Below are 23,462 nucleotides of genomic sequence, written 5' to 3' on the forward strand. Positions count from 1 at the left end.
CGAGAGAGAGCAGTAGTATATGTGCCTGTGTCTCACCTGGAGGTAATTCTCTGGGGGCGGAGACTTTGCAGAAGGAGCTGGGTTTGCTGTGAGCAGGTTGTTTGGTGGTGAGCTCCAGCTGCTGCTGCTGCAGGTGCAGTTTACAGGGGGTTTCCTTGCTGGCTTCCCCGGGCGGGATGGATCCCCCCGGGGGAGAAAGCTCCCTGTGTATGGACATTAATCAGAGCACTGAATTTGCTGCTATAGCTAACCCTGGAGCCACGGCAATATCGGCAGGTGACCAGCCAGAGGCAGTGGGGACCAGCTGTTCTAATGGTGCTCCAAGGCAATCGGAGCTGCAAGCAGACAACCCCAAACTGAATGAGGGTGCTCCCTCGAGTGAATTAACTCCAGGTAGAGCGGTGGCAGAAGCTGTGTGCCCGACAATCAGTGAAGCAGGGGTGTCCCGACCATTAGATGCTGGGGAAAATGATCCAGCATCCCCAGGAGGGATTGAGGATGAAGAGGAGACAGAGGAGACATACCAGCATTACAGTATAAAAGAACTGCAACGTGAAGCCCAGCGAATTAACCAAAGAATAGCTCAAAAAAAAGAAGAGAAACAAGTATTACAAATAGGAGAGGCCAGTTCTGAGAGAAGAGATCCTGTCACTGGCTTCCGCCCTGGAAAGGGTTAAAGCACGGCTAGTGGTACCACGGCTGGAAGAGAGGAACAAAGTTAAAACTGAAAGTGAAAGCACTGCATCTGCTATATCCAGTGATCAGCTGCCGGAGGGGGCTGCAGTGATGGAAGCCCAGGAGCCTGAGGTCTGCCAGTCGGTCAGAGGTGATTCTGTTGCAGAGTTTGGGGTTGGGGAGGCGTCTCCCCATTATCCGGCTGTGCTGCAGGCTGTGGAGGGTGTGCAGTGTGCTGCAGGGGCAATGGTGGCTGATACTGTACCTGTTGCACTGACAGCCAATCTGCATAAACCTGTCCCGCATGTAGAAACAGCTGTGAGATGTGAAGAAGACGAATTGTCAGATTTCCAATTGAGGATGCAAATAGTCAAAGCTGAACTCCTGCTGAAGGCCAAAGCAGAGAACAAAGATAAAGGTACTGTTGCTGGGCCTTCTGCCAGTGCTGCAGGGGTTAATACAAGTTCTGCAGCAGGTGGGGGGAGGGGAGGAGGAGTGTGTGTTCTCTCCTGTGCAGTAGGAACTGAGACAGCAGTGTGTCTGCCCCAGCAAGATACTGTGCAAGGAATGTCGATTTTGGATAAAAGCACATTATCGGTAGGCCAGCAAGAAGTGATTAATATTGTGTATGGTCAGATGGGTGCTCCTAGCAGAGCAAAGGTGGCTGCTGAACTGCTAAATAAGGAAAGAGAAAGAAAGGAAAATGTGACTGTTTCTGGTGAAAGTAGAAATGTGCAACAATGTACAGAAAATGCAGCATCTGATGTGAACAGACAGCCCGTCCCAGGGGTTATGTCTTATGCCACTATGGTACATAGACCCAGTACAAGTTCCAGTATGCCCCAAATGAATGTAGGGCCAGGGCAAGTAGGGAAGAGAAGGAACTTGATTCAGTTTAAGTGGGTTGGTGTAGGCGAGACACCGACTAAAGAAAGTTTTTTACAGATGATTTTCGGTTTAGGTTTCCATGCCTCAGATCTGTACGCCTGCATTCACCCAGTTAAAACGCCAGATTTTGATTTAAGCTTTATTTCCTATCAGGGACTTCAGGCTTTCTGGGTGAAGTGGCAGGCGTGCAGATCTTCAAAACCATATGATGCATTTAAAGCTGTCCTAGTAACCAAACAGGATAAAGTGAAGGTAACAATCCTTGTCAGAAACAAATCTATCCCACCACAAGATATTCTGTATTGGCTTTCTAGGTTTTGTGATGTGCAGTCTGACTTGATTAAAGTTGGTTTTACCATGGGAGTATGGGGCGGTGCATGGGCTGCCATGGTGAAACTAAGAAACACTGATAGAGGTTTCCTCCACTGCATACATAGGAAGGGATCGTGTGCAGTGTTTTTATCAAGGACAACCAAGAACTTGTTTCAGGTGCGGTGATTTTAGACACCTAAGTAGTGATTGCAGTGTGATCAAATGTACCCTATGTGGGAAGGTGGGTCATATCTCCAAAGATTGTAATAAAGTTACCTGCAATTTATGTGGGGAAGAAGGTCACCCTTATAGTCGATGTCCATGGGCCAACCATAATCTGGGAGAACAAGATCCGAGAGATGAGCCATCCAAAGGGAGAAAGGAAGTGCAGAAGGAAGGTGGCCAGGAGAAAGATAATCAGATAAAGGTTCAGAGGGTGGAAAGTCATAAGGAAGCCTGTGAGGTGATGGTAACAGAAGGTTCAGTGGGTAGAGAAGTTCCTTTTCAGGAGGTAAGAAGAGGCAATAAAAACAAAAGGAAAGGAGAAGAAATAAAAGTAGTACTTAGCAATCGGTTTGATGCTTTTACTACAGATGAGGAGGAGGTTGGTGAAGTTGTAAGAAATGGTGGTGACCTCTCTTTTGTGCCCAGGGTCAACAGAAGAAAAACAAGAAAAGTGACAAAAAGTTTAATTGAAGTGGAAGTCCCAGGGAAAAAGAATAAAGAAAAGATTAAAAGAAAGTGGAGCGAAGAGGGGGATACAGAGGAGGACAGACAGGAAAGCCTAGAATGGGACCCAGTAGGGACAGATTTGGTAGAGGAGGAAGTGGAGGCCATAGTGGTGGAAGAAACCCAAAATTTGGAGGAGGAGGTTGTATCCTCAGGGTCTGTGGTTGGCCCAAGTAGCACATTAGAAAGTAGTAAAGTGGGTGACCAATGCCAGGTAATTAGATTTGCCCGTAAGCCACCTGATCCGGAGCCTCCTCTAGAGGATGGTTCTAGACAGGATGGGGAGGACGGTGATGGAATGACTTCAGTCATTGAGGAGGGTGATAATATCTCTGTGGAGGTAGAATATCAAGAGTGTGGATCCTCTATGGAGGTTTCAAAGTGTGTTAAGTAAAAGTGAGCAAGGTTCTGCCTCTATAACCAAAGAAACATGGATCCCCAACCCATACGATGCGCCACTATTAATGTGGCTTCCGTAGTTTCCGAACGAGCTCGTTTTATGGCCTTTGATTTTTTCAATATGATTGAGATTGATTTTTTGTTTTTGCAAGAGACCAGAATTAGTAAGTTGGACACTCTACACAAGGCGAAGCGAGAGTGGAGGCGTGGGCCTTCTTACTGGTCTCTTGCGGCCGAGCCGTACGGTGGGGTGGCAGTGCTTTTTACTGGTATGGTAACTGTGCACAAGGTTATAGAATTACAGGCAGGTAGGTGTATGATTTTAGATATCAACCTGAGGGGACATGACCTGAGACTCATTAACATCTATGGATCACAGTCATCATGGGACAGGAAATGTCTCTTCAGGGAGATAAAACCGTTCCTTTTTTCGGCCCAGCAGATTGTCTTTGGAGGTGACTTTAACACCGTCATTAGGCCAAAAGACAGGGGAGGTTCAAGGACAACCCTGGGTCCTGATTCAAATTTTTTAGTTAGCATGGTTAGACAGGCAGGTCTGGTGGATGTGCATGTTCGCCATTTCCCAGACCTCACGGGTTACACCTATTTTAGTGGTAGTCGCAGGTCTAGGATAGATAGGTTTTTTGTTAAGGGAACCTCAAAAACTTTGCCTCCAGAGGTAAAGCTAGTAGAGTTCTCTGATCACGCTTTTCTCTTTGTCACTTTAAATGCATCAAAGACCACTCAGAAAGGACGGGGCCTATGGCGCTTGAACTCTGAGCTCCTAAAGGAAGAAAGTGTTAGACAATCTTTTAGGGAATTCTTTCAATCCCAGGAAACACTTTTGGAGGCAGGTTGGAGTAGATCTGAGTGGTGGGAAGAGGTCAAAAAAAGAATTCGGAGGTTCTTCCGTAGGCTTGTAGCTAAAAAGAACTTGATAACACAGAATATCTACCAGAGTCTGAGAAGGAAATTAGATTTCTTGATCTCTGAGCGTGGAGATAGTGGGGAAATCTCCCGAGTGAAGGCTCAGATGAGGGAATATCAGTATAACCGACTGGATTCTTTGGTTCTGGAGAGGGATTTTGGAAAATACCACTCGCCTGATCCCTACCAGAGCTGTGGAAAATCAGTTGAGGTGAAGGAGGTGAGGGGTCTTTATGATAGACAGGGTGTCCTTTGTGAGGATAAGCAAGGCATCTTGAATGTTATTAGATCCTATTACTCCGATCTTTTGTCTGAGCAGCCACTTATCAGTGAAAGGATGGAAACATTTCTAAGTGAGACACCTGGACTTTGCAATCCAGATGCCTCTGTTGAAACCTTGGGTAGTGATGTGACAGCAGAGGAAGTTAAGAAGGTGATTGGTCAGTTAAATTTAAAGAAATCTCCAGGCCCAGATGGCTTAACATCTGAGTTTTATAAAGTTTTTGCAGATCTCTTGATTCCTCGCCTTGTAGAAGTTTTTAATGAGTGCCTGGGTGAGGGAACCCTCCCTCCTTCTATGAGGTTATCTGCTCTCATATTATTATCTAAGGGTAAGGATCCATCCCATATTGAGAACTGGCGCCCCATCACCCTTCTCAATACGGACAGGAAGATTTTGGCAAAAATTATTTTTAATAGGTTGTCAGAATTTTCTGAACAACTGCTTTCTCCGTCTCAGCACTGTACTGTGAAGGGCCGAAGCACCTTTAGTGCTGTCCTTGGCATCCGGGAGGCCATAGAGCGATGCCGTGCTGAGAAATGGGGAAAGTACTTGCTGGCATTGGATCAGTCTAAGGCTTTTGACCGAGTGAACCATAAGTACCTTTGGGCCTTGCTTGAAAGGTATGGATTTCCAGTTCGGGTGGTGAATTGGCTAAAAACAATATACAGTCAGGCCGAAAGCTTCCCACTTGTCAATGGTTGGGTGGGTCCTACTTTTGAAGTGAGCTCTGGGGTCCGTCAGGGTTGCCCCCTGAGCCCCCTCCTGTATGTATTCGCGATTGATCCCTTCATCAGAAGGGTAGAGAACGGTGCAGTGGGAGGGGTGCAGCTGGGCTTGGAGCTGCCTTTGAAGGTAGTGGCCTACGCAGATGATGTCACGGTGGTTTTATCATCAGTGGTGGAGGCACGTGATATGAAAGATCTCATCTGTGAGTATTCTGAGGCCTCGTGCTCTAGAATAAATCGTGAGAAGTGTGAAGCTTTCTGGATGGGGGAGGAAGGTGAGGAATTTTGCCTTCCGGATGGCCTCCCCCGGGCCAGTCCACAGATAAAGATTCTAGGCATTTGTTTCGATCATGGTGATTATGCCACTCTAAATTGGGAGAATGTTCTGGAAATTGCTGCCAAGAAAGTAGAGAGCTGGAAGAGATGGAAATTCTCTTTCAGGGAAAAGGTTGATTTGTGCAAAACTTACCTGATCCCAATTTTTTTATATGTCAGCTATGTGTGTTTTTTGCCTCAGTCTTTATGGACCAGACTGAATTCTCTGTTCTTCCTCTTATTTTGGGGAAACAGGATGAATTTAATCAAGAGAGGTATCACTTACAAATCGAGGAAAGATGGAGGGTTGGGTATGGTCAATCCTGTTGTCTTTTTTGTAACCATTTTTCTAAAATATAACCTTGGGAGTTTTTTGTTAGAGACTCCCCCTCGATGGGTAAATGGATTTAGTGTTTGGGTGTCTCCTTTCTTTAGACTTTGGTTAGAAGGAGGCCAAGTTAAGAGCCCTCAAATTCGGAGTGGGTATCTTCCGATCTACGTTATCCAGTGCTTGAAAGTGACAAAGCGTTGGGGACTGGAAGTGGGGGAAGTCAAAGACCTGTCCAGGAAGGAGTTGGGGGAGAGGATTTTGCGAACTCACTTTCACGTTCCGCTGTCACTAAAAGATTGCCCGAGCGATGTCGCTTCGGCAGGGTTGGCTCTGATTAATTCGGAGAGAATACCGCTGAAGTTCAGAGATATTGCTTGGCTTTCTTTCCATGGGAAGCTTTATGTAAAGGGGAACATGATGTGGAGAAATGCCAATGATCGTGATTGTCCACGGGAGGAATGTCTAGGGGAGGTGGAGACAATGGACCATTTCCTGATCAAGTGCCCCTTTAACATAAAAGTTTATAAGAGGGTTTCAAGAGCTTTACGTATCCCGTGCCTTTCGGGGCTTAGTTACCCTGAGTGGGCTTATGGTGCATTTAAAGGATATGGTAGATTTAATTTGACCACCATTTTTTTAGTCAGTTTAGTAGTTAGATATCACACTTGGGGGTATATTTACTAAGCTCCCGATTTTGACCGAGATGCCGTTTTTTCATCAAAGTGTCATCTCGGTAATTTACTAAGCACTAATCACGGCAGTGATGAGGGCATTCGTAATTTTTTGCAAGTTCAGGTAAAAAATTACGAATGAATACACCATCGGTCAAAACGCGGCTGTTTAAGTATGAATCTCGGTCATTTACTAAGAAGTGCAAAGCAAAAAAAGAACAAACACTGCCGTGAAAAATTACAACTCGTAAAAAAGTGCTAAAAAAAAACAGACCTGCTTTTTTTATTCGTGATTGGATAGGCATGCACGGATCCATGAGATCCGTGCATGTATATCAGTGGGAAGGGGTGGGAAAGTGCTTATTTTTTCAAAAAAAATTGCGTGGGGTCCCCCCTCCTAAGCATAACCAGCCTCGGGCTCTTTGAGCCGATCCTGGTTGCAAAAATATGGTGAAAAAAATGACAGGGGTTCCCCCATATTTAAGCAACCAGCATCGGGCTCTGCGCCTGGTCCTGGTCCCAAAAATACGGGGGACAAAAATGAGTAGGGGTCCCCCGTATTTTTAAAACCAGCACCGGGCTCCACTAGCTGGACAGATAATGCCACAGCCGGGGGTCACTTTTATATAGTGCCCTGCGGCCGTGGCATCAAAAATCCAACTAGTCACCCCTGGCCGGGGTACCCTGGGGGAGTGGGGACCCCTTCAATCAAGGGGTCCCCCCCCCCCAGCCACCCAAGGGCCAGGGGTGAAGCCCGAGGCTGTCCCCCCCATCCAATGGGCTGCGGATGGGGAGGCTGATAGCCTTTGTTGTAAAAGAAAAGATATTGTTTTTAGTAGCAGTACTACAAGGCCCAGCAAGCCTCCCCCGCATGCTGGTACTTGGAGAACCACAAGTACCAGCATGCGACGGAAAAACGGGCCCGCTGGTACCTGTAGTACTACTACTAAAAAAATACCCAAAAAAAGACAAGACACACACACCGTGAAAGTATAATTTTATTACATACATACATACACACATACATACATACTTACCTTAAGTTCCCACGCAGGTCGGTCCTCTTCTCCAGTAGAATCCAAGGGGTACCTGTTGAAGAAATTATACTCACGAGATCCAGGGGTCCAGGCTCCTCGGCAAATCCAGGGTTAATCCACGTACTTGAAAAAAAAAAAAAACGGTGTCCCGAGCCACGAACTGAAAGGGGACCCATGTTTGCACATGGGTCACCTTTCCACGAATGCCAGAAAGCCACTCTGACTTCTGTCTAAGTGGGTTTCTTCAGCCAATCAGGGAGCGCCACGTTGTAGCACTCTCCTGATCAGCTGTGTGGTCCTGTCCTCACTGACAGGCAGCACACGGCAGTGTTACAATGTAGCGCCTATGCGCTACATTGTAACCAATGATGGGAACTTTCAGCTCAGCGGTGACGTCACTTTAGGTCAACCGCAGGGCAGAAAGTTCCCATCATTGGTTACAATGTAGCGCATAGGCGCTACATTGTAACACTGCCGTGTGCTGCCTGTCAGTAAGGACAAGAGCACACAGCCGATCAGGAGAGTGCTACAACGTGGCACTCCCTGATTGGCTGAAGAAACCCACTTAGACATCAGTCAGAGTGGGTTTCTGGCATTCGTGGAAAGGAGTCCCATGTGAAAACATGGGGCCCCTTTCAGTTCGTGGCTCGGCTTTCCGTTTTCTTATTTTATGCAAGTACGTGGATTACCCCTGGATTTCCCGAGGAGCCTGGACCCCTGGATCTCGTGAGTATAATTTATTCAACAGGTACCCCTTGGATTCTACTGGAGAAGAGGACCGACCTGCGTGTGAACATAAGGTAAGTATGTATGTATGTTTGTGTGGATGTATGTAATAAATCTTTACTTTCACGGTGTGTGTGTCTTGTCTTTTTTTGGGTATTTTTTTAGTAGTAGTACTACAGGTACCAGCGGGCCCGTTTTTCCGTCGCATGCTGGTACTTGTGGTTCTCCAAGTACCAGCATGCGGGGGAGGCTTGCTGGGCCTTGTAGTACTGCTACTAAAAACAATATCTTTTCTTTTACAACAAAGGCTATCAGCCTCCCCATCCGCAGCCCATTGGATGGGGGGGGACAGCCTCGGGCTTCACCCCTGGCCCTTGGGTGGCTGGGGGGGGGACCCCTTGATTGAAGGGGTCCCCACTCCCCCAGGGTACCCCGGCCAGGGGTGACTAGTTGGATTTTTGATGCCACGGCCGCAGGGCACTATATAAAAGTGACCCCCGGCTGTGGCATTATCTGTCCAGCTAGTGGAGCCCGGTGCTGGTTTTAAAAATACGGGGGACCCCTACTCTTTTTGTCCCCCGTATTTTTGGGACCAGGACCAGGCGCAGAGCCCGATGCTGGTTGCTTAAATATGGGGGAACCCCTGTCATTTTTTTCCCCATATTTTTGCAACCAGGATCGGCTCAAAGAGCCCGAGGCTGGTTATGCTTAGGAGGGGGGACCCCACGCATTTTTTTATATTATTTTACAGTGTTTAATTAAAAAAAAAAAAAAAAAATAAACCCCAGCACGGATCACACAGATCCGGCCGAGATTGATTGTAAAAAAAGTCGGCAGTGTTTTGCTAATCACTGCCGTAAAAATAGGTAAAAAACCACGAATGACATCGACATCGGAAGAAAAGAAAAACCCGAATACGACAGCTTAGTAAATCCATCGTAATCAATTCAAAAAGTTGCAGTTTTACACTGTCGATGTCATTCGTGATTGAACTTTGACCTGATTCTGGAAAATACGAATCTTAGTAAATTTACCCCTTGGAGTGCACGGTGTCTAGTTTCCCTGAGAAAGAAAATCCTGTCCTGTGAAGAGGTGGTGGAGTCAATTCTGAACGAGGTTGGTAAGATGATGGTTCTAGGTAAGCAGAGGATGGATGCTGTCAGGTGGTCTCGCTGGTGGGGTCACCTGAAACCCCCTTGAGTGGGTGGCAGAAATCCTTTTCAAGTCTAGCTGGAAACCTTTCTTTTCTTTTCACACCCTGTAGATTTTGGTAAAATGGTTTTTGTGGAATAGGTTTGCATAGATCTAAAAAGCTTTGCTCAGTTTTACTTTACATAATATGTAAATATTGGGAAGATAGATAAGGATGATAGCTGTGTATATTTCTTTTCTGTTTGAGCTACAATATAGATTTCATTTCTTGTATGTTGCATACCATGCATAATTTATGTTTCGTATTCTCATGAAGATATTTATTTATTTATGTATTATATTGTATATAATGTATATATATGTTGCAAGTTTTAATAAACAAAACATTGCCTGGGTTACACCAGGAGAGAGCAGTAGTATATGTGCCTGGGTTACACCAGGAGAGAGCAGTAGTATATGTGCCTGGGTTACACCAGGAGAGAGCAGTAGTATATGTGCCTGGGTTACACCGGGAGAGAGCAGTAGTATCTGTGCCTGGGTTACACCAGGAGAGAGCAGTATATATGCGCCTGGGTTACACCAGGAGAGAACAGTAGTATATGCGCCTGGGTTACACCAGGAGAGAGCAGTAGTATATGTGCCTGGGTTACACCGGGAGAGAGCAGTAGTATATGTGCCTGGGTTACACCAGGAGAGAACAGTAGTACAGTATATGCACCTGAGGTAGTATAGGTGTCTGGTGTAATCCTGCAGAGACTAGCCTCTACCTTGACAAAAGGAGCACGTACCATTGAGGTGAGAATGTAAAAGATGTTAATGATACAATTTATGGTGACTTTACAGAAGTTTTTACCATGTCATTTTCCCAGGTGTAGGATTGAGTACAATACCTGGTGAGAATGACTTCAAGCTTTCACTTATTCTTTTAAGCAATGTATCTCTCTTCTCTCAGAGACCATGACATATCTCCAAATGTATTTTTAGCTCGGGCAAGGTTCGGGACATGGCCTCATTCCGTCGCCACTTCCGGATGGGTTTTATGACCATGCCAGCCTCTCAGGAGCGGGCTCCTCTCCCTTGTGCCAGTGCAATGGCCCCTCGATCCCATTCCTGTCACTCAGTGAGCAGTGCACCAGAAGAGAGTGGAAATGAAGTGGCCCCTCCCGGGAGGAGACCTCCAGCTAAACCCAAAAGAAATCCCAGCACAAAACTCAGCCTTGGAGGAGAGGGGAGAACAGCAGAGGAACGTCGGATCAGAAAAGAAGGTGAGGCTTTGGGAAGGTACCAGCTTCTGGGTCCCCAGTATGTTCTGTATCAGATTAGATGTGCTACAATGTGGATATCTACTGGTATTATCCTACCAAACTGGGCACAGCAAGCTACACAATGTTATTACCAAACTCTGAATGCCTTTTCTTAGTTGAAGGTGCTGGTCTTATTTAGTGATGGTCTCATGCGAGTGGAGTGTGTGGAACTGCCCTGTCTTGTTGGAGTGTCAAAGTTCCATGGCATATGTGCCACCATAGCTTCCCACAAATACAGCCGCTCTGCGTGTGAGTCAGTATCAGCCCCGAGAGTTCTCATTGGCTGGTAGGGTTCATTCATTTTCTTGCTGTTGGCAGACAGATGTAGCTCACCACAACACCAGGGAATAATGGTTGTCCTGCAGGTTGATAGCAGATGCAGGATACGGTGGACTTGATTCTTCTCAGCAGCTGGAGGGGTAATAGAGAAAGGAAAGGGCTCTGTGTAGTTAGCTGCCAGTATGTGATCCACCTTGTAACCTCGCCAGCAGAATGGAACTCAGTTGGGAAATAGAGCGTGACTATAGACTGGTTATGAGATGAGGCTCTGCATTGTATACTGACCATCAACAGGACGGCATTCATTGTAAGGTGGTGATATTGGGCTACATTGTCTCAGGTTATCAGGTACCATGAGCAAATCCATACACCCTGATCACTATGTACCATAAGCAAATCCCTACAGCCTTATCACCAAGTACCATGAGCAAATCCCTACATCCTGATCACCAGGTACCATGAGCAAATCCCTACATCCTGATCACCACGTACCATGAGCAAATCCCTACATTCCAGTCACCAGGTACCATCGGCAAATCCCTACCTCCTTATCACCAAGTACCATGAGCAAATCCCTACATCCTGATCACGAGGTGCCATGAGCAAATCCCTATATCCCAATCACCAGGTACCATGAGCAAATCCCTACATTCCAGTCAGGTATCATGAGCAAATCCATACATCCTGATCTCTAGGTACCATGAGAAAATCCCTACATCCTGATTACCCGGTACCATGAGCAAATCCCTGCATCCTTATCACCAGGTACAATGAGCAAATCCCTACATCCTGATCACCAGGTACCATGAGCAAATCCCTACATTCCAGTCACCAGGTACCATGAGCAAATCCCTACCTCCTTATCACCAAGTACCATGAGCAAATCCCTACATCCTGATCACGAGGTGACATGAGCAAATCCCTACATCCCAATCACCAGGTACCATGAACAAATCTCTACATTCCAGTCAGGTATCATGAGCAAATCCATACATCCTGATCTCTAGGAACCATGAGAAAATCCCTACATCCTGATTACCCGGTACCATGAGCAAATCCCTACATCCTTGTCACCAGGTACCATGAGAAAATCCCTACATCCTGATCACCAGGTACGATGAGCAAATCCCTACATCCTGATCACCAGGTGCATGAGCAAATCCCTACATCCCAGTCACCAGGTACCATGAGCAAATCTCTACATCCTTATCACCAGGTACCATGAGCAAATCCCTACATCCTGATCACCAGGTACCATGAGCAAATCCCTACATCCTGATCACCAGGTACCACAAACAAATCCCTACATCCCAGTCACCAGGTACCTTGAGCAAATCTCTACATCCTGATTACCAGGTACCATGAGCAAATTCCTACAACCTGATCTCTAGGTACCATGAGCAACATCCTGATTACCAGGTTCCATGAGCAAATCCATACATCCTGACCTCTAGGTACCATGAGAAAATCCCTACATCCCAGTCACCAGGTACCATGAGCAAATCCCTACCTCCTTATCACCATGTACCATGAGTAAATCCCTACAGCCTGATCACCAGGTACCATGAGCAAATCCCTGCATCCTGATCACCAGGTACCATGAGCAAATCCCTACATCCTGATCACCAGGTGCCATGAGCAAATCCCTGCATCCTGATCACCAGGTACCATGAGCAAATCCCTACATCCTGATCACCAGGTACCATGAGCAAATCCCTGCATCCTGATCACCAGGTACGATGAGCAAATCCCTACATCCTGATCACCAGGTGCCATGAGCAAATCCCTACATCCCAGTCACCAGGTACCATGAACAAATCCCTACATCCCAGTCACCAGGTACCATGAGCAAATCTCTACATCCTTATCACCAGGTACCATGAGCAAATCCCTACATTCCTGATCACCAGGTACCATGAGCAAATCCCTACATCCTGATCACCAGGTACCACAAACAAATCCCTACATCCCAGTCACCAGGTACCTTGAGCAAATCTCTACATCCTGATTACCAGGTATCATGAGTAAATCCCTACAGCCTGATTACCAGGTACCATGAGCAAATCCCTGCATCCTGATCACCAGGTACCATGAGCAAATCCCTACATCCTGATCACCAGGTGCCATGAGCAAATCCCTGCATCCTGATCACCAGGTACCATGAGCAAATCCGTACATATTGATCACCAGGTACCATGAGCAAATCCATACATCCTTATCACCAAGTACCATGAGCAAATCCCCACATCCTGATCACCAGGTACCATGAGCAAATCCCTACATCCTGATCACCACATACCATGAAAAATCCCTACATTCCAGTCACCAGGTAGCATGAGCAAATCCCTACCTCCTTATCACCATGTACCATGAGTAAATCCCTACAGCCTGATCACCAGGTACCATGAGCAAATCCCTGCATCCTGATCACCAGGTACCATGAGCAAATCCCTACATCCTGATCACCAGGTGCCATGAGCAAATCCCTGCATCCTGATCACCAGGTACCATGAGCAAATCCGTACATCCTGATCACCAGGTACCATGAGCAAATCCATACATCCTTATCACCACATACCATGAAAAATCCCTACATTCCAGTCACCAGGTAGCATGAGCAAATCCCTACCTCCTTATCACCATGTACCATGAGTAAATCCCTACAGCCTGATCACCAGGTACCATGAGCAAATCCCTGCATCCTGATCACCAGGTATCATGAGCAAATCCCTACATCCTGATCACCAGGTGCCATGAGCAAATCCCTGCATCCTGATCACCAGGTACCATGAGCAAATCCCTACGTCCTGATCACCAGGTACCATGAGCAAATCCCTGCATCCTGAACACCAGGTACGATAAGCAAATCCCTACATCCTGATCACCAGGTGCCATGAGCAAATCCCTACATCCCAGTCACCAGGTACCATGAACAAATCCCTACATCCCAGTCACCAGGTACCATGAGCAAATCTCTACATCCTTATCACCAGGTAGCATGAGCAAATCCCTACATTCCTGATCACCAGGTACCATGAGCAAATCCATACATCCTGACCTCTAGGTACCATGAGAAAATCCCTACATCCCAGTCACCAGGTACCATGAGCAAATCCCTACCTCCTTATCACCATGTACCATGAGTAAATCCCTACAGCCTGATCACCAGGTACCATGAGCAAATCCCTGCATCCTGATCACCAGGTACCATGAGCAAATCCCTACATCCTGATCACCAGGTGCCATGAGCAAATCCCTGCATCCTGATCACCAGGTACCATGAGCAAATCCGTACATCCTGATCACCAGGTACCATGAGCAAATCCATACATCCTTATCACCAAGTACCATGAGCAAATCCCCACATCCTGATCACCAGGTACCATGAGCAAATCCCTACATCCTGATCACCACATACCATGAAAAATCCCTACATTCCAGTCACCAGGTAGCATGAGCAAATCCCTACCTCCTTATCACCATGTACCATGAGTAAATCCCTACAGCCTGATCACCAGGTACCATGAGCAAATCCCTACATCCTGATCACCAGGTGCCATGAGCAAATCCCTGCATCCTGATCACCAGGTGCCATGAGCAAATCCCTACATCCTGATCACCAGGTACCATGAGCGTAACCCCTACATCCCGATCACCAGGTGCCATGAGCAAATCCTTACATTCCAGTCACCAGGTATCATGAGCAAATCCATACATCCTGATCACCAGGTACCATGAGCAAATCCCTACATCCTGATCACCAGGTACCATGAGCAAATCCCTACATCCTTATCACCAGGTACCATGAGAAAATCCCTACATCCTGATTACCAGGTACAATCAGTTAATCCTTACATCCTTATCACCAGGTACCATGAGCAAATCCCTACATCCTTATCACCAGGTACCATGAGCAAATCCCTACATCCTTATCACCAGGTATCATGAGAAATCCCTACATCCTGATCTCTAGGTACCATGAGCAAATCCCTACATCCCAGTCACCAGGTACCATGAGCAAATCCCTACATCCTGATCACCAGATACAATGAGCAAATCCCTACACCCTGATCAGTAGGTACCATGAGCAACTACCTAAATCCTGATCACCAAGTATCATGAACAAATCCATACATCCCAGTCACCAGGTACCATGAGCAAATCCCTATTTCCTGATTACCAGGTACCATGAGCAAATCCATACATCCTGATCTCTAGGTACCATGAGAAAATCACTACATCCCTGTCACAAGGTTCCATGAGCAAATCCCTACATCCTGATTACCAGGTACCATGAGCAAATCCCTACATCCTTATCACCAGGTACCATGAGCAAATCCCCACATTCCAGTCACCAGGTACCATGAGCAAATCCCCACATCCTGATCACCAGGTACCATGAGCAAATCCCTACATCCTGATCACCACGTACCATAAGCAAATCCCTACATTCCAGTCACCAGGTACCATGAGCAAATCCCTACCTCCTTATCACCAAGTACCATGAGCAAATCCCTACATCCTGATCACCAGGTGCCATGAGCAAATCCCTACATCCCAATCACTAGGTACCATGAACAAATCCCTACATTCCAGTCACCAGGTACCATGAGCAAATCCCTACCTCCTTATCACCATGTACCATGAGCAAATCCCTACAGCCTGATCACCAGGTACCATGAGCAAATCCCTACATCCTGATAACCAGGTACCATGAGCAAATCCCTACATCCTGATCACCAGGTACCATGAGCAAATCCCTACATTCCAGTCACCAGGTACCATGCGCAAATCCCCACATCCTTATCACCAGGTATCATGAGCAAATCCCTACATCCTTATCACTAGGTACCATGAGCAAATCCCTACATACCAGTCACCAGGTACCATGAGCAAATCCCTACCTCCTTATCACCATGTACCATGAGCAAATCCCTACAGCCTGATCACCAGGTACCATGAGCAAATCCCTACATCCTGATCACCAGGTGCCATGAGCAAATCCCTACATCCTGATCACCAGGTACCATGAGCAAATCCTTACATCCTGATCACCAGGTACCATGAGCGAATCCCTACATCCCAATCACCAGGTACCATGAGCAAATCCTTACATTCCAGTCACCATGTACCATGAGAAAAACCCTACATCATAATTACCAGGTACCATCAGTTAATCCCTACATCCTTATCACCAGGTACCATGAGCATATCCCTACATCCTTATCACCAGGTACTATGAGCAAATCCCTACATCCTTATCACCAGGTATCATGAGAAATCCCTACATCCTTATCTCTAGGTACCATGAGCAAATCCCTACATCCCAGTCACCAGGTACCATGAGCAAATCTCTACATCCTTATCACCAGGTACCATGAGCAAATCCCTACATCCTGATCACCAGGTACCATGAGCAAATCCCTACATCCTGATCACCAGGTACCACAAACAAATCCCTACATCCCAGTCACCAGGTACCTTGAGCAAATCTCTACATCCTGATTACAAGGTACCATGAGCAAATTCCTACAACCTGATCTCTAGGTACCATGAGCAACATCCTGATTACCAGGTTCCATGAGCAAATCCATACATCCTGACCTCTAGGTACCATGAGAAAATCCCTACAACCCAGTCACCAGGTACCATGAGCAAATCCCTACCTCCTTATCACCATGTACCATGAGCAAATCCCTACATCCTTATCACCAGGTACCATGAGCAAATCCCTACATCCTTATCACCAGGTATCATGAGAAATCCCTACATCCTGATCTCTAGGTACCATGAGCAAATCCCTACATCCCAGTCACCAGGTACCATGAGCAAATCCCTACATCCTGATCTCTAGGTACCATGAGCAAATCCATACATCCCAGTCACCAGGTACCATGAGCAAATCCCTATATCCTGATTACCAGGTACCATGAGCAAATCCATACATCCTGATCTCTAGGTACCATGAGAAAATCTCTACATCCCTGTCACAAGGTTCCATGAGCAAATCCCTACATCCTGATTACCAGGTACCATGAGCAAATCCCTACATCCTTATCACCAGGTACCATGAGCAAATCCCTACATTCCAGTCACCAGGTACCATGAGCAAATCCCCACATCCTGATCACCAGGTACCATGAGCAAATCCCTACATCCTGATCACCACGTACCATAAGCAAATCCCTACATTCCAGTCACCAGGTACCATGAGCAAATCCCTACCTCCTTATCACCAAGTACCATGAGCAAATCCCTACATCCTGATCACCAGGTGCCATGAGCAAATCCCTACATCCCAATCACTAGGTACCATGAACAAATCCCTACATTCCAGTCACCAGGTACCATGAGCAAATCCCTACCTCCTTATCACCATGTACCATGAGCAAATCCCTACAGCCTGATCACCAGGTACCATGAGCAAATCCCTACATCCTGATAACCAGGTACCATGAGCAAATCCCTACATCCTGATCACCAGGTACCATGAGCAAATCCCTACATTCCAGTCACCAGGTACCATGAGCAAATCCCCACATCCTTATCACCAGGTATCATGAGCAAATCCCTACATCCTTATCACTAGGTACCATGAGCAAATCCCTACATACCAGTCACCAGGTACCATGAGCAAATCCCCACATCCTGATCACCAGGTACCATGAGCAAATCCCTACATCCTGATCACCACGTACCATGAGCAAATCCCTACATTCCAGTCACCAGGTACCATGAGCAAATCCCTACCTCCTTATCACCAAGTACCATGAGCAAATCCCTACATACTGATCACCAGGTGCCATGAGCAAATCCCTACATCCCAATCACTAGGTACCATGAACAAATCCCTACATTCCAGTCACCAGGTACCATGAGCAAATCCCTACCTCCTTATCACCATGTACCATGAGCAAATCCCTACAGCCTGATCACCAGGTACCATGAGCAAATCCCTACATCCTGATCACCAGGTGCCATGAGCAAATCCCTACATCCTGATCACCAGGTACCATGAGCAAATCCCTACATCCTGATCACCATGTACCATGAGCGAATCCCTACATCCCAATCACCAGGTACCATGAGCAAATCCTTACATTCCAGTCACCAGGTATCATGAGCAAATCCATACATCCTGATTATCCGGTACCATGAGCAAATCCCTACATCCTTATCACCATGTACCATGAGAAAATCCCTACATCATGATTACCAGGTACCATCAGTTAATCCCTACATCCTTATCACCAGGTACCATGAGCATATCCCTACATCCTTATCACCAGGTACTATGAGCAAATCCCTACATCCTTATCACCAGGTATCATGAGAAATCCCTACATCCTTATCTCTAGGTACCATGAGCAAATCCCTACATCCTGATCACCAGGTGCCATGAGCAAATCCCTACATCCTTATCACCAGGTACCATGAGAAAATCCCTACATCCTGATTACCAGGTACCATCAGTTAATCCCTACATCCTTATCACCAGGTACCATGAGCAAATCCCTACATCCTTATCACCAGGTACCATGAGCAAATCCCTACATCCTTATCACCAGGTATCATGAGAAATCCCTACATCCTTATCTCTAGGTACCATGAGCAAATCCCTACATCCCAGTCACCAAGTACCATGAGCAAATCCCTACATCCTGATCACCAGATACCATGAGTAAATCCCTACACCCTGATCAGTAGGTACCATGAGCAAATCCCTACATCCTGATCACCAAGTACCACGAACAAATCCCTACATTCCTGTCACAATGTACCATGAGCAAATCCATACATCCTGATCTCTAGGTACCATGAGAAGATCCCTACATCCCTGTCACAAGGTACCATGAGCAAATCCCTTCATCCTGATCACCAGGTACCATGAGCAAATCCCTGCATCCTGATCACCAGGTACGATGAGCAAATCCCTACATCCTGATCACCAGGTGCCATGAGCAAATCCCTACATCCCAGTCACCAGGTACCTTGAGCAAATCTCTACATCCTGATTACCAGGTATCATGAGCAAATCCCTACATCCCAGTCACCAGGTACAATGAACAAATCCCTACATCCCAGTCACCAGGTACCATGAGCAAATCTCTACATCCTTATCCCCAGGTACCATGAGCAAATCCATACATCCTGATCTCTAGGTACCATGAGAAAATCCCTACATTCCAGTCACCAAGTACCATGAGCAAATCCCCACATCCTGATCACCAGGTACCATGAGCAAATCCGTACATCCTGATCACCACGTACCATGAGCAAATCCCTACATCCTGATCACCACATACCATGAGCAAATCCCTACATTCCAGTCACCAGGTACCATGAGCAAATCCCTACAGCCTGATCACCAGGTACCATGAGCAAATCCCTACATCCTGATCACCAGGTACCATGAGCAAATCCCTACATCCTGATCACCAAGTGACATGAGCAAATCCCTACATCCTGATCACCAGGTACCATGAGCAAATCCGTACATCCTGATCACCAGGTACCATGAGCAAATCCATACATCCTTATCACCAAGTACCATGAGCAAATCCCCACATCCTGATCACCAGGTACCATGAGCAAATCCCTACATCCTGATCACCACATACCATGAAAAATCCCTACATTCCAGTCACCAGGTAGCATGAGCAAATCCCTACCTCCTTATCACCATGTACCATGACTAAATCCCTACAGCCTGATCACCAGGTACCATGAGCAAATCCCTACATCCTGATCACCAGGTACCATGAGCAAATCCCTACATCCTGATCACCAGGTGCCATGAGCAAATCCCTGCATCCTGATCACCAGGTACCATGAGCAAATCCCTACATCCTGATCACCAGGTACCATGAGCAAATCCCTACATCCTGATCACCAGGTACCATGAGCAAATCCCTACATCCTTATCACCAGGTACCATGAGAAAATCCCTACATCCTGATTACCAGGTACAATCAGTTAATCCTTACATCCTTATCACCAGGTACCATGAGCAAATCCCTACATCCTTATCACCAGGTACCATGAGCAAATCCCTACATCCTTATCAACAGGTATAATGAGAAATCACTACATCCTGATCTCTAGGTACCATGAGCAAATCTCTACATCCCAGTCACCAGGTACCATGAGCAAATCCCTACATCCTGATCACCAGATACAATGAGCAAATCCCTACACCCTGATCAGTAGGTACCATGAGCAACTACCTAAATCCTGATCACCAAGTACCATGAACAAATCTATACATCCCAGTCACCAGGTACCATGAGCAAATCCCTACCTCCTTATCACCAAGTACCATGAGCAAATCCCTACATACTGATCACCAGGTGCCATGAGCAAATCCCTACATCCCAGTCACTAGGTACCATGAACAAATCCCTACATTCCAGTCACCAGGTACCATGAGAAAATCCCTACAGCCTGATCACCAGGTACCATGAGCAAATCCCTACAGCCTGATCACCAGGTACCATGAGCAAATCCCTACATCCTGATCACCAGGTGCCATGAGCAAATCCCTACATCCTGATCACCAGGTACCATGAGCAAATCCCTACATCCTGATCACCAGGTACCATGAGCGAATCCCTACATCCCAATCACCAGGTACCATGAGCAAATCCTTACATTCCAGTCACCAGGTATCATGAGCAAATCCGTACATCCTGATTACCCGGTACCATGAGCAAATCCCTACATCCTTATCACCATGTACCATGAGAAAATCCCTACATCATGATTACCAGGTACCATCAGTTAATCCCTACATCCTTATCACCAGGTACCATGAGCATATCCCTACATCCTTATCACCAGGTACTATGAGCAAATCCCTACATCCTTATCACCAGGTATCATGAGAAATCCCTACATCCTTATCTCTAGGTACCATGAGCAAATCCCTACATCCTGATCACCAGGTGCCATGAGCAAATCCCTACTTCCTTATCACCAGGTACCATGAGCAAATCCCTACATCCTTATCACCAGGTATCATGAGAAATCCCTACATCCTGATCTCTAGGTACCATGAGCAAATCCCTACATCCCAGTCACCAGGTACCATGAGCAAATCCCTACATCCTGATCACCAGATACAATGAGCAAATCCCTACACCCTGATCTCTAGGTACCATGAGCAACTACCTAAATCCTGATCACCAAGTACCATGAACAAATCCATACATCCCAGTCACCAGGTACCATGAGCAAATCCCTATATCCTGATTACCAGGTACCATGAGCAAATCCATACATTCTGATCTCTAGGTACCATGAGAAAATCTCTACATCCCTGTCACAAGGTTCCATGAGCAAATCCCTACATCCTGATTACCTGGTACCATGAGCAAATCCCTACATCCTTATCACCAGGTACCATGAGCAAATCCCTACATTCCAGTCACCAGGTACCATGAGCAAATCCCCACATCCTGATCACCAGGTACCATGAGCAAATCCCTACATCCTGATCACCACGTACCATAAGCAAATCCCTACATTCCAGTCACCAGGTACCATGAGCAAATCCCTACCTCCTTATCACCAAGTACCATGAGCAAATCCCTACATCCTGATCACCAGGTGCCATGAGCAAATCCCTACATCCCAATCACTAGGTACCATGAACAAATCCCTACATTCCAGTCACCAGGTACCATGAGCAAATCCCTACCTCCTTATCACCATGTACCATGAGCAAATCCCTACAGCCTGATCACCAGGTACCATGAGCAAATCCCTACATCCTGATAACCAGGTACCATGAGCAAATCCCTACATCCTGATCACCAGGTACCATGAGCAAATCCCTACATTCCAGTCACCAGGTACCATGAGCAAATCCCCCCATCCTAATCACCAGGTATCATGAGCAAATCCCTACATCCTTATCACTAGGTACCATGAGCAAATCCCTACATACCAGTCACCAGGTACCATGAGCAAATCCCCACATCCTGATCACCAGGTACCATGAGCAAATCCCTACATCCTGATCACCACGTACCATGAGCAAATCCCTACATTCCAGTCACCAGGTACCATGAGCAAATCCCTACCTCCTTATCACCAAGTACCATGAGCAAATCCCTACATACTGATCACCAGGTGCCATGAGCAAATCCCTACATCCCAATCACTAGGTACCATGAACAAATCCCTACATTCCAGTCACCAGGTACCATGAGCAAATCCCTACCTCCTTATCACCATGTACCATGAGCAAATCCCTACAGCCTGATCACCAGGTACAATGAGCAAATCCCTACATCCTGATCACCAGGTGCCATGAGCAAATCCCTACATCCTGATCACCAGGTACCATGAGCAAATCCCTACATCCTGATCACCAGGTACCATGAGCGAATCCCTACATCCCAATCACCAGGTACCATGAGCAAATCCTTACATTCCAGTCACCAGGTATCATGAGCAAATCCATACATCCTGATTACCCGGTACCATGAGCAAATCCCTACATCCTTATCACCATGTACCATGAGAAAATCCCTACATCATGATTACCAGGTACCATCAGTTAATCCCTACATCCTTATCACCAGGTACCATGAGCATATCCCTACATCCTTATCACCAGGTACTATGAGCAAATCCCTACATCCTTATCACCAGGTATCATGAGAAATCCCTACATCCTTATCTCTAGGTACCATGAGCAAATCCCTACATCCTGATCACCAGGTGCCATGAGCAAATCCCTACATCCTTATCACCAGGTACCATGAGCAAATCCCTACATCCTTATCACCAGGTATCATGAGAAATCCCTACATCCTGATCTCTAGGTACCATGAGCAAATCCCTACATCCCAGTCACCAGGTACCATGAGCAAATCCCTACATCCTGATCACCAGATACAATGAGCAAATCCCTACACCCTGATCTCTAGGTACCATGAGCAACTACCTAAATCCTGATCACCAAGTACCATGAACAAATCCATACATCCCAGTCACCAGGTACCATGAGCAAATCCCTATATCCTGATTACCAGGTACCATGAGCAAATCCATACATTCTGATCTCTAGGTACCATGAGAAAATCTCTACATCCCTGTCACAAGGTTCCATGAGCAAATCCCTACATCCTGATTACCTGGTACCATGAGCAAATCCCTACATCCTTATCACCAGGTACCATGAGCAAATCCCTACATTCCAGTCACCAGGTACCATGAGCAAATCCCCACATCCTGATCACCAGGTACCATGAGCAAATCCCTACATCCTGATCACCACGTACCATAAGCAAATCCCTACATTCCAGTCACCAGGTACCATGAGCAAATCCCTACCTCCTTATCACCAAGTACCATGAGCAAATCCCTACATCCTGATCACCAGGTGCCATGAGCAAATCCCTACATCCCAATCACTAGGTACCATGAACAAATCCCTACATTCCAGTCACCAGGTACCATGAGCAAATCCCTACCTCCTTATCACCATGTACCATGAGCAAATCCCTACAGCCTGATCACCAGGTACCATGAGCAAATCCCTACATCCTGATAACCAGGTACCATGAGCAAATCCCTACATCCTGATCACCAGGTACCATGAGCAAATCCCTACATTCCAGTCACCAGGTACCATGAGCAAATCCCCCCATCCTTATCACCAGGTATCATGAGCAAATCCCTACATCCTTATCACTAGGTA

General features: G+C 46.5%; 1 protein-coding gene across 3 annotated transcripts in view; it reads left to right on the forward strand.

Annotated features, from left to right (window-relative positions):
- The window catches only part of NYAP1 (neuronal tyrosine phosphorylated phosphoinositide-3-kinase adaptor 1), a 95,772-nt gene that overhangs the window by 30,751 nt on the left and 41,559 nt on the right, over positions 1–23,462 (forward strand). For all 3 annotated transcript variants that reach the window (XM_063930112.1, XM_063930110.1, XM_063930111.1), the window contains exon 4: positions 10,155–10,435. In XM_063930112.1, coding sequence (XP_063786182.1) covers positions 10,155–10,435 — 281 coding nt within the window. The remainder of the gene's footprint in view (positions 1–10,154; positions 10,436–23,462) is intronic.

The sequence above is a fragment of the Pseudophryne corroboree genome, chromosome 6 (genome assembly GCF_028390025.1).
Source record: "Pseudophryne corroboree isolate aPseCor3 chromosome 6, aPseCor3.hap2, whole genome shotgun sequence".
Lineage (NCBI taxonomy): Eukaryota > Metazoa > Chordata > Amphibia > Anura > Myobatrachidae > Pseudophryne > Pseudophryne corroboree.